This window comes from Ostrinia nubilalis, chromosome 30 (genome assembly GCF_963855985.1).
Source record: "Ostrinia nubilalis chromosome 30, ilOstNubi1.1, whole genome shotgun sequence".
NCBI lineage: Eukaryota > Metazoa > Arthropoda > Insecta > Lepidoptera > Crambidae > Ostrinia > Ostrinia nubilalis.
In genome coordinates, this window is record NC_087117.1 from 6,036,420 (window position 1) to 6,048,927 (window position 12,508).

General features: G+C 41.8%; 1 protein-coding gene across 1 annotated transcript; it reads left to right on the forward strand.

The window, feature by feature from the left end:
* Positions 1–2,396: 2,396 nt before the first annotated feature.
* LOC135085948 (zinc finger protein 112-like) lies at positions 2,397–6,065 on the forward strand. The gene is made up of 5 exons (XM_063980731.1): positions 2,397–2,560; positions 3,771–3,849; positions 4,417–4,549; positions 5,219–5,386; positions 5,934–6,065. The coding sequence occupies exons 1-5, from the start codon at positions 2,437–2,439 to the stop codon at positions 6,063–6,065; spliced, it is 636 nt and encodes a 211-aa protein (XP_063836801.1). The 5' UTR covers positions 2,397–2,436.
* Positions 6,066–12,508: the final 6,443 nt, after the last annotated feature.

The following is a 12,508-nucleotide window of genomic DNA, read 5'->3' on the forward strand; positions in this document are numbered from 1 at the left end:
AATTGCAATGACAGGTCGCGAAAGGCGATGACAGCTCGTGAAAGGCATGACAGCTCGCCAAAGGAAATGACAGCTCGCAAAAGGCATGACAGCTCGCGAGGAGCAATGACAGCTCGCCAAAAGCGATGACAGCTCGCCAAAAGCGATGACAGCTCGCGAAAGGCATGACAGCTCGATGGCAGCTCGCGAAAGGCAATGACAGCTCGCCAAAGGCGATACGGTGTTGATCCCTTTCCGATTTCGAGTTAATAAGTCTGCTATGAGCTCCGTGAAGCAGCAACGCTATGCGAAGTCGAACGCACAGCGTTGAATAGAGCTCTGTGACTGGTTCGTGTGTCACCCTGTGCGTCAACGCGCGCTGTGAGACCTCATAGTAATGTTTGTGAATACGGGTGTAAGTCTGCTATGATCTCCCATCGACGTCCTGATCGAAGAGGTCAAAGTGGACCCTCCAGACGTCGACATCGACGTCGACATCAAGCGCGAGTGTGACGACGACGCGCCGGCCGACGACGGCAGCGTCAAGGACGAGAGGTGGGTAGTTAAAAATTATAATATAACCCAGGAAGAGTCCAGAACAACCCCCCTTCCATTCCATAGCTTGCCAAAAGCGATGACAGCTCGCGAAAGGCGATGACAGCTCGCCAAAAGCGGTGACAGCTCGCGAAAGTTGATGACAGCTCGCTAAAGGCATGACAGCTTGATGACAGCTCGCGAAAGGCAATGACAGCTCGCGAATGACGATGACAGCTCGCGAAAGGCGATGACAGCTCGCGAATGACGATGACAGCTCGCGAATGACGATGACAGCTCGCGAAAGGCGATGACAGCTCGCGAATGGCGATGACAGCTCGCCAAAGTCAATGTCAGCTCGCGAAATAGCTCGCGAAAGGCGATGATAGCTCGCCCAAGGAGATGACAGCTCGCGAAAGGCGACAACAGCTCGCCAAAGGCCATGACAGCGACTTAATATGACTTTTGGCGACATCTATCGACGCGCCACTACAATTACCCAACAGATGGCACTGACACCTACCGTACTATGGCGCCCGCCGCCGCGCCTGCAATCCTGCATCGCGGTATTAAAGTTTTTTACCCTGACTGAGTATACATACAGGGTGAAATTTTGTAATGCCACCTGGAGGGAAAGTACTCTTAATACTGTAGATAGAAAATTTTACTCGAAGTAAACATTCCTTTATTTTTTAAAAGAAAGAGAACTGAACCCACACACTACCCCCTGCGGTTGCTAAATGCAAAATTGGCTTGAGTAACTTCGTCACATTATTTTTTCAGGAAAGTATTTTGGTGTTTCAGAAACATGTGTATTCTGTCAAATATTAATAGAAACACCGAAATACTTTACTAAAAAAATTTACTCAGCCATTTGCACGAAAAAACTTATTGTTACTATTGGGTGAATTCGTTACATATTACTTATTTAATTTTGTAAATCTTGGTGTCTTTGTCTATTTGTCACAAAAAAATATCAAGTCACACTTTTCATTGTTTTGTATATTTAAATTGCAGTATAAACTGGTCACAGGTTTATTTTTTGTAATCATTATTTTCGACCTTTTATCCTTAAAAATCTAACAAATATTACAGCTCCTATTATTTCTATTCCAGATATTCCGACGACGATTACTTCCCATCCAACACATGGGCTGCCTCTCCCAAGATAGAGGACGTTCCTCCCCCCTCCCCGACCCGCCACAAAAGGACAAAAGGCGACGGCCCCCTCAAATGTGACGTGTGTTCTAAGAGCATTAGCACAGTGTCCTATATGAGGGTGCATATGCGGACACACACTGGGGAAAGGCCTTTTAAGTGTTATGTGTGTGGGAGGGGCTTTATTACGTCGAGCAAGATGCATAGACACGTGCTGACTCATCAGGAGACTTGGGAAGGTGAGTTACTTGAGTATTTTCCATGCAGCTTTCAAATAAGGGGGTGCATATGCAGCCTCAAACTGAGGAGAGGCCTTTTAACATCAAGCATGATGCATAAATACGTTTTGACTCGGAATGTCCTATATGAGAGTGCATATGCGGACCCATACGGGAGAAAGGCCTTTTAAGTGTTATGTGTGTGGGAGGGGCTTTATTACGTCGAGCAAGATGCATAGACACGTGCTGACTCATCAGGAGACTTGGGAAGGTGAGTTGCTTGAGTATTTTCCATGTAGCTTTCAAATAAGAGGGTGCATATGCAGCCTCAGGAAAGGCCTTTTAACATATAGCAAGATGCATAGCAACGTTTTGACTCATTAAGAGACTTAGGAAGGGGAGTTACTTGAGTATTTTAAACGTAGCTTCCAAATAAGGAGGTGCATATGCAGACATAAACTGGGGACAGACCTTATGACGTCAAATAAGATGCATAGAATCGTTACTTTAGTAATTTAGGTCAAAAAGCATCAGTACAGTGTCCTATATGAGGGTGCATATGCGGACCCATACTGGGGAAAGGCCTTTTAAGTGTTATGTGTGTGGGAGGGGCTTTATTACGTCGAGCAAGATGCATAGACACGTGCTGACTCATCAGGAGACTTGGGAAGGTGAGTTACTTGAGTATTGTCGATGTAGCTTCCAAATAAGGGGGTGCATAATATGTAGCCTCATAGTGAGGAGAGGCCTTTTAACATCAAGCAAGATGCATAAATACGTTTTGATTCGTTAGGAGACTTGGGAAGGTGAGTTCATCATCATCATCATCATCATTTCAGCCACAGGACGTCCACTGCTGAACATAGGCTTCTCCTAATGATTTTCATAAAAGCCGGTTGGCATCGGCCTGCATCCAGCGCCATCCTGCTAAAGCCCGGTCGCCGAGCACGTAGAATTTCGTCCAGTGACCCCAAGCTACCTATCCTTATCGCTCGCGCGTAATTATATTGCTGTCGTGACTGTGCGAGCTAGAGAGGTTATACCTTTATGAGGTCGTCGGTCCACCTTGCAGACCACTCCAGAACCTTGCTGCCCCATCGGCTGTCAGTTCTGCGTACTATGTAGGGAAGGTAAGTTACTATAGTAATTTAGGTCAAAAATCATCATCATTTCAGCCATAGGACGTCCACTGCTGAACATAGGCCTCTCGTAATGATTTTCATAAAGGCCAGTTGGCATCTGCCTGCGTCCAGCGCCTTGCTATCTTTATGAGGTCGTCGGTCCACCTTGTGGGTGGACGTCGTATGCTGCGCTTTCCGGTACGTGACCGAGGACCTCATAAAGGTAGCAGGAAGGCGCTGGACGCAGGCCGCTACCAACCGGTCATTATGGGAATCATTGGGGGAGGCCTATATTATTATGTTCAGCAGTGGACGTCCTGTGGCTGAAATAATGATGATGACCCCTACTGGGTTCTGTCAAAAGTTCTGTCCTTTCTGGACATATTGATACTTATGTGTCCTTTTTTTTATCCACAACGAGGAAGCTCTTGACCTGTCACCTGATGGTAAGTGACGATCAGGCCGAAGGTGGAAGCGAGCTTCACCCGGAATCCTCAACCACGGAGGAACTGGCTGTCTTACCTCTAACCGCCGGAACACAACAATGCTGTTAACATTGTTGTTATGGCGACAGACGGTAAGATGGTGGTAGCTAGCCAGGGGGACTTAGAACAAGCCCTACCACCAACCAAACCGAACAGAATAATCTGGCCCCACTGGGAATCGAACCCGGGACCTCTGCGTCTGAAGCAGGTGGACTCACTAGACCACAGAGGCGGTTTAAATATATTCTGATATATTTTTGTCTGTTTGTCTTCAGGTGACGAAGCTCCAGTGAAATTAGAAGATGTAAAACCAGACATGGAAGAAACGGGAAAAGATGGGAAATTGGATAAAAAGTAAGCAATCTTAAGTCATTCAAATTTTTTCTTAACTTTACTATCATATAAGTTCCTGATAGGCTATTTGCGAGCACTAGATAAATGATACTTACAAATCGTCAAATACCCTTAAGTTTATCTGACAGATAAGTTCCTGATAGGCTATCAGCAAGTTGTAACTAAAGCTATATTGCATAATTATAAATCGTCTACTAGTTCTCATGTTTATTTGACAGATCAGTTCCTGGTAACATATAAGCAAGTTGTAATAATTCAATTTGCATTAGTTACTTATCTTAGAAATCGTTAATCTTGGCTCTTTTAGGTATTTATCTGACAGATAAGTTCCTGATAACCTATCAACAAGTTGTAACATAAAAACAATTTGCATTTACACAACTTAGAAATCGTCACTTTGGCTTTATTTATCTTATAGATAACTTCCAGATAAACTATCAGCAAGTTCAAATCAAAGCTATATTAGGTACAAACTTAGAAATCATCAATTTTGACTTGTCAGGAATTTATCTGTCAGATAAGTTCCTGATAAACTATCAGCAAGTTTTAAACTAAAGTTTTTTTCAGGAGTCTAATAAAGAAGGCCAAAGCGAAATTCAACAAGAAGCAAGGTCCGGGCGAAAAGCAGAAGAAGTATAAGAAACGGCCGCACGCGTGCGAGTTCTGTCATAAACGGTTCCTGCATCTGGAGACTTTGCAGGTAATTGATATACAGGGTGGAATTTTGTAAGGCCACCTGAAGGGAAAGTACTCTAACGCACGTATTTACAAACATTACTATGAGGTCTCACAGTGCGCGTGGACGCACAGGGTCACACACGAACCAATCACAGAGCTCTATTCAACGCTGTGAGTTTGATTTACTGCTTCACTTGTAAGCAAAGCATCGTTTGTGAGTACGGGCGTAAATACTGCAGATAGAAAAGTGAATCTTTTTTTACACTACTTACTGGCATTAATAGATTCTGTTTAAAAATCTGGGAAAAGTATACCCAGAAAAAAGATATTTTTTTTAAAAGCCTTCTAGGTAGGTCATGAATGTTTGAAAATGTTACAAAATTCATGATAACTTCTAATCTACGAAAAATCGTAGAACATACATGGGGGTGGAATCGATCGGTATGGTCCTTACCTATCAGGTGGTCGGCTTGACACCTTACAGGAAACACCCTGTATATTATGTATGTCTAAAGTCTGGTCTGTGAGCACGTAGAATTTTGTCCAATGACCCCAAGCTACCCATCCTTATTGCTGTCGCGCTCGCACACTCACTGCGGGCGCCCGTCGCACAGTCGCATAGACAAAATTCTACGTGCTCACAGACCAGACTATGTAAAATGTAACAAACCATCATTATTTATATTCACAGGTCCACAAAAAGTGCCACGACGGTGAGGACCTAGTAATGAAATGCAACTTCTGCCTGGAGACGATGCCTGATGAACCGACGCTCCGGGAGCACGAGGCTACGCATAGCGGACCGAGGCCCTACCTATGCACGATATGCGGGAAGGGATACAAGAAGAAAGAGACCATGGTCAGTATTAGGAACTAGTATTTTTATCGCGTGACTGGTACTTAGTATTTTGGAACTAGTATTTTTATAGCATGACTGGTACTTAGTGTTTTGGAACTAGTATTTTTATCACGTTACTGTAACTAGTATTTTAGTCTTTCTGTAATAAAAAATATGCGGGAAGGGCTACAACAAGAGGAAAACTATGTATGGTAACTAGTATTTTTGTGGAACTAGTATTCTTATCACGTGCTTTGAGCTAGAATTTTAGTGTCATTATAACTGCGTGCCCTTCACAGTAAAAGGGAGACCATAGTTGGTATCTAGTGCTTTGTCACGTGACTGGAACTAGTATTTTAGACATTGTTTAAAAAGTGCACAAGATGTGTCGCATATTTATGTATTAAACTAGGATAGCGGTGCTGACTTTAGTGTCTGTGTAGTGATTAAACTATTTCTAAGAAATAATGTATTTTACAGTTGTTTGTTTTCTTAAATTAAAAAAGGGTCTAATATTATTATTAATAAAGATTTGATTTCTTTAAAAATACTCTTCATTCTGGTACAGGTATACCACCGCAAGCACCATAAACCAGACAAGGATTACATTTGCAACGTGTGCTCCAAGTCCTTCAACGCGCCGTGCAAGTTGCAACGACATATCGTCAGTCATAGAGCTGACAAATTCGTGCTTAGGTGAGTTACTGACGTCAGTTTCGGGACTATTTCCACCTCTTGTGTAGCCAGGATCTACAGCTTGACCGCCAATAACCCAACCAGTGAAGGTCAAACCATATGACTAAAGTCCGGTCGCCGAGCAGATAAAATTTCGTCCGATGACCCAAGGCTCATCCTTATCGCACGCGCGTAATTATATTGCTGTCGCGACTGTTCGACGGGCGGCCGCAGTGAGTGTGCGAGCGCGACAGCTATATAATTATACGCGAGCGATAAGGATGGATAGCTTGGGGTCATTGGTCGAAATTCTATCTGCTCGGCGACCGGACTTTACATCTGCAACGTGTGCTCCAAGTCGTTCAACGCGCCGTGCAAGTTGCAACGACATATCGTCAGTCATAGAGCTGACAAATTCGTGCTTAGGTGAGTTACTGACGTCAGTTTCGGGACTATTCCCACCTCTCGTTCCCACCGCTGCAACTCCTGTGTAGCCAGGATCTACAGCTTGACCGCCAATAACCCAACCAGTGAAGGCCAAACTAAATAAAGACTACCGCCCGTATTCACAAACGATGCTTGCTTAAGTGAAGCAGCAAATCAAACGCGCAGCGTTGAATAGAGCTTTGTAATTGGTTCGAGTGTCAACCTGTGCATGCACGCGTACTGTGAGAACTCATAGTAATGTTTGTGAATACGGGCGTAAATATGCAACGTGTGCTCCAAGTCATTCAACGCGCCGTGCAAGTTACAACGACATTATTGTCAACCATAGAGCTGAAAAAATCGTGCTTAGGTGAATTACATTCACAGATCACATAAACTAAAGGAAGATGTAAAAAGGGGGCGGGGCCAGTGTCGCAGCAATATGCCCAAAAATGGAACACATTGCTTGCGACAGCAATGATGACAACAGCGACGTAATATGTGTAAACTTTACATTGCTTGCGTAGTAGTAAAGATTATTCGAACGTTGAGTACTGAAGCCACAATAGTCGATCGGCGGCGGGGACCGAACCCGTGTTCCCCGGATCACGAGTCGGCCAGTCCGACCCCTTCACCGTTCGGCTATCGTGGCTTTGACACTCGTAGATAGTTTATTATTAACTAGCTTTCCGCCCGCGGCTTCGCCCGCATGAAATTTTGTCTGTCACAGAAAAACATAATCGCGCGCGTCCCTGTTTCAAAAACCGGGATAAAAACTATCCTATGTCCTTTCCCGGGACTCAAACTATCTCTATGCCAAATTTAATCAAAATCGGTTCAGTGGTTTAGGCGTGAAGGCGTGACAGACACAGAGTTGCATTCGCATTTTAGGCCCAGAACAGACGGTGAAACGCAACTGCAACTTTCTGATGATTCTTATGAATGAAACTGACACTGAAAGTTTCAAACTGGTCGCGTCATGTGTGGTCTCTCAAGGGACGCTATGGCAGAACTTAGATACAACTCAAAAGTAACTAGCAGTTGCAGTTTCGTTGCAGTTGCGTTTCACCGTCTGTTCTGGGCCTTAGGGATTAATACTAATACAAACCACCGATTTTATTTCACAGGTACGAATGTCCAGTGTGCGCTCACATGTTCAACACGAAATACCACGTCCAAATGCATCTGGCGACGCACCAAAAGGAGGGACTGTGAGTATTTTGGAACTAAAGCCCGGTCCGTGAGCACGTAGAATTTTGTCCAATGACCCCAAGCTACCCATCCTTATTGCTCGCGCGTAATTATATTGCTGTCGCGACTGTGCGACGCGCGCCCGCAGTGAGTGTGCGAGCGCGACAGCAACATAATTACGCGCGAGCGATAAGGATGGGTAGCTTGGGGTCATTGGACAAAATTCTACGTGCTCGCAGGCCAGACTATAGTATTTGTGAACTTATTAAAACAGGTTCATCCAGTGTCTAAGTAGCTCAGATGGAAAAGCAGTCGCCCGGCAAGCGAAAGGTGGGTTCGATTCCCACCTTAGGCAGTTCGATTTTTTTAAACTGATAAGATTTTCGTTCTGTCTCCTTCCAAAAGTTGATGTGCCCTAAGTGGTCTACATTGTTTATCTGCTTAAATTATAAGATAACTAGCGACCCGGCCCGGCTTCGCACGGGTGCTAAGTATACATACAGGGTGTCCCAGAATGGGTGAATCAAACTGCTAGGATGTAGCTCTACTAATGTACTATCCCTAAAAAATACGAAAAAAAATTAAAGCGCATAAGGACACCAAAAAAAAACTTGTTTTGAAAAAATGAAAATAAATCAGCTTTGTCTAAGTATCTGGCTATAATTGCTGCGTTTGGAGTTTATTTGTACTTTTTTCTTATTAAAATTAATTGTACATGATCGCTTCGTTTATCTGTAAACAAACTTTTGAAAATAATGACTAGATTTCGAGTTTAGAGCACTTTATTTAAAAAAAATCCGATCTCAAAAAATTTTTTTTTAAATATTTTTATGGATAGTACATTAGTAGAGCTACCTCCCCTAGCAGTTTGATTCACCCATTCTGGGACACCCTGTATAAATCTTCCTCTTCAATCACTCTTTTAAAAAACCGCATCAAACTCCGTTGCGTTGTTTTAAAAATATCAGACACACAGACATCAGGACAGACAGACGGTAAAACGATTGAGTATTGTATTGGAGTAGTATTTTGTACCTAGTATTTTATAACTGTTATTTTTGTCACTTGATTGTTGACCACTAATCTAATGGCATATTTTTTATGATCTGTCTAAATACAAATTCGCTATAGATATTTTATAGGAATAGGTTCCTATGACCTCGCTTGATTGTATATTATAATCCCATTTTATATTTATTATGTATACAATTTACAAAAAAATGTATTTAAGTATGTTTATATCTTTTGCCTAGTACCATAGTACAAGCTTTGCTTAGTTTGGGACTAGAGGCGCAGTGTAAAATGTCCAAGGATATTTATTTATTTTATTTAAAATACATATTTGAATAATAATGACATATTATTCCACTACTCCCACATACATATAATTTTAATAACAACATATTATTATCATTTTCAGCATAATGGAAGAGAATCGCAACGAAATCTTAGCCATGGTGCTCCAAAACGCTCGAAAAATACCCAAGCAAACTGACGGTAGTGCAAATCTAACGGATCTGATACCTTCAGACGAGCGATCGCGCGTTTGCAACATTTGTGGCGAAGTTTTTCAACATTTCTATTATTTAGAAGAACATCTGAAAGGCCACGGCTCTAGAATAGCTTTAGAAGATATAACCAAACCTGAAGAGAAAAAACACGTCTGCCAAGTTTGTAATAAGAGTTTTAAACTGCATTATTATTTGAAATTGCACAGTTTTACTCATACGAAGGAAAAACCATTTATATGTCAGCAATGTGGGAAAGGATTTATAACTAAAGGCAAACTCAAGAGGCATCTTGAGACGCATACCGGTCTCAAGAAATACCAGTGTCATATTTGTTACAAATTTTTCACGAGACCCAGTTATTTGCGAATTCATGTACGGACGATTCATGGGAACCAAGATTATAATTTTAGGCTTGAAAAGAACTATAGTGTTGGCGCCATGTCGATGTCGATGATGAGCCAATCTAGCATGTAGACTTGCGACTAAGTCGCAGAAGCGTGCGACTAAGTCGCAGAAACGTGCGACTAAGTCGCAAGTTTAGTGAAATTTGTTGCAGCAAAATTTTTAGCGCTTGACTCAGTCATAGACTTGCGACTAAGTCGCAGAAACGTGCGACTAAGTCGCAAGTCTAGTGAAATTTGTCGCAGCAAAATTTTTAGCGCTTGACTCAGTCATAGACTTGCGACTAAGTCGCAGAAACGTGCGACTAAGTCGCAAGTCTAGTGAAATTTGTCGCAGCAAAATTTTTAGTGCTTAACTCGGTCAGTGCCTGAGGTATGGGAGCGGCACGGGAGGGGTGACATTGACATATACAGGGTGGAATTTTGTAATGCCACCTGGAGGGAAAGTACCCTTATTATAGTTCCAAAATACTGAACTGTCCTATCCATGACATTGACAGCGGGGCGCCACCGTCAATACCGGATCGCTGGTTCCGATTTTTGCCATGTTGGAAACCATATAGTTGAACGATGGTAGCGCCCCCCTGTCATTGAGTTTGGTGGGACAGTTCAGCGTGGGTCATCTATACTGTAGAATTGTAGATAGACAATTTTACTCAAAGAAAACATTCCTTTATTTTTTAAAAGAAAAAGAAAACTGCATTCAAAGATTTTCCAAAATTTACCACCATACCATACAATTTTCTGTAAATAATTACAATAGGTAGTTTAAAATTTCATGGTTTTCCTTTCATTTGATTTATCAAGTTTGTTACAGAGATTTCATCTTTATACTTAACCCTAACAATCGATGCTATAAAAATACAGGGTGTAATTTTTTACGTATTTTAGTGGGTTCGATTCCCGGGTGTAGCAAGCAAAATTTTGGTAATGTTTGAATGCAGTTCTATTTCTTTTCAAAAATAAAAGAATGTTTTCTTTGACTCATTTTTTCTATCTACAATATTAAGAGTACTTTCCCTCCAGGTGGCATTAAAAAAATTCCACCCTGTATACTGGATTATTAGTTCCGATTTTTGCCACGTTAGACGACCATTCAATTCTGAAATTTACAGGAGGGCGCTACTGTCAATACTGGGTCGTTAGTTTTTTATTTTTGCCACATGACGTTTCAGAATCGTGTGACTATAATTATGACTTGATAGGGCATATAAATCTAGTCTCGCTGACGTTTGACGTTATAAAAACTCCCTCCCGACTGAGTTAGCGCTACAGCTTTAGATACAGTTACAGATGAATTCCATAAGAAATGCATTCAATTTTAGATTTTAAAGTGCACTAAGATTGAGCGTTGTTTGTTGCACTTAAAGCTTAGTGTTGCATTCTCTACCCGCTTAGATGACCCGGATTCCATTCCCAGTGGAGCAAAACTGTATGTTTGGTTGGTGGTATAGATCGTTTCATCCACGAAGACGCGCCCCACCATTCTTCCGCTAATGTTTGAGTGTTATCGGTACACGCTAAATGATCCATGAGTGCACACGCACACTACAATAATGCCTTATGGATTGCTCGGACCACACTACCCGCAAAAATCATAATAATTTATTCAGTTTAGACCACAAGTGGCACTTATGAACGTCAAAATGTAAATAATAAAAAAAGAAAAGGTAGCCCTTATGGGGCACTTTACATGTCTCCTTATCTTTTGGACACCCCGCGCGACCGAGACCAAACATTGCTAGGGCGCGTCCGAGTGGATGAAACGATCTATACAGAGTGTTAGGTAAATGGGTTTACACATGTTAACTTTTGCTAGTGTCGGCTTATAAACCCATTTACCCAACAACCTGTATAAGGCTTGTTCTAAGCCCGCCTGGCTAGCTACCACCATCTTACCTAAGTCTGTCGCCATAACAACAATGTTAACAGCATTGTTGTGTTCCGGCAGTTAGAGGTAAGATAGCCAGTTCCTCCGTGGTTGAGGATTCCGGGTGAAGCTCGCTTCCACCTTCGGCCTCATCGTCACTTACCATCAGGTGAGATGCAGGCCAAGATCTTAAAAAAACTAGTTATTTGAATTAAAATCGAAAAATCGACATTTCAAATATCGATATACGTGCAACACTAAGATTTTTATACCTCAGTGATTTTTCAATATTTGTATTTTTGTTACTTACCAGTGTTGTGTATAAATATTATTATTTTTGTATTTCTCATTAAAATTAGTAATGTATCGGATCTTGCCTTTGTTTACATATTTCTAAATAAATAAATATTGTAAATAGTTTAAATAAATTGTAAATATTATTATTATAATTAGAAGTCTTTAGTTTTATAATGTTAAGTTTAGTTTTAGCGAATTTTTAAATTGTTCCCGAACTAATATTAGATATTAATGTTTTTTTGTATATTTTTCTATTGAGACTTAATTTTTTTTAGATTTTTCTCGGACATTTTTACAATACATCACAAAATTTTCTTGTATCACAATTTTAATAGTATATTAATAAAATAACATGGCGTGCACCATCTTACAACGCGGTCGAGTTAAGGACATCGCACACTTATCAACCCGGAAACGGATCTTAACCGTATCAACTCGAGGCGGTCCGTATTCTTTGTATGAAACTCCGTACTGCAACGCGTACTTATCCGCACCGTAACTTACTGTATTCACAAACGATGCTTGCTTAAGTGAAGCAGCAAATCGAACGTACAGCGTTGAATAAAGCTCTGTGATTGGTTCGTGTCACCCTGTGCGTCCACGCGCACTGTGAGACCTCATAGTAATGTCCATACTGCGGTTGACAGCGCGCGAAAGGCGATACGGTATGGATCCCTTTCCGAGTTGATAAGTCTGCTATGAGTTTTGCGCACCTGGCACCCGTGACGTGCCTTCTTCTCAGCACTGGCCCATTTATTGTCCTGAAGCAGTG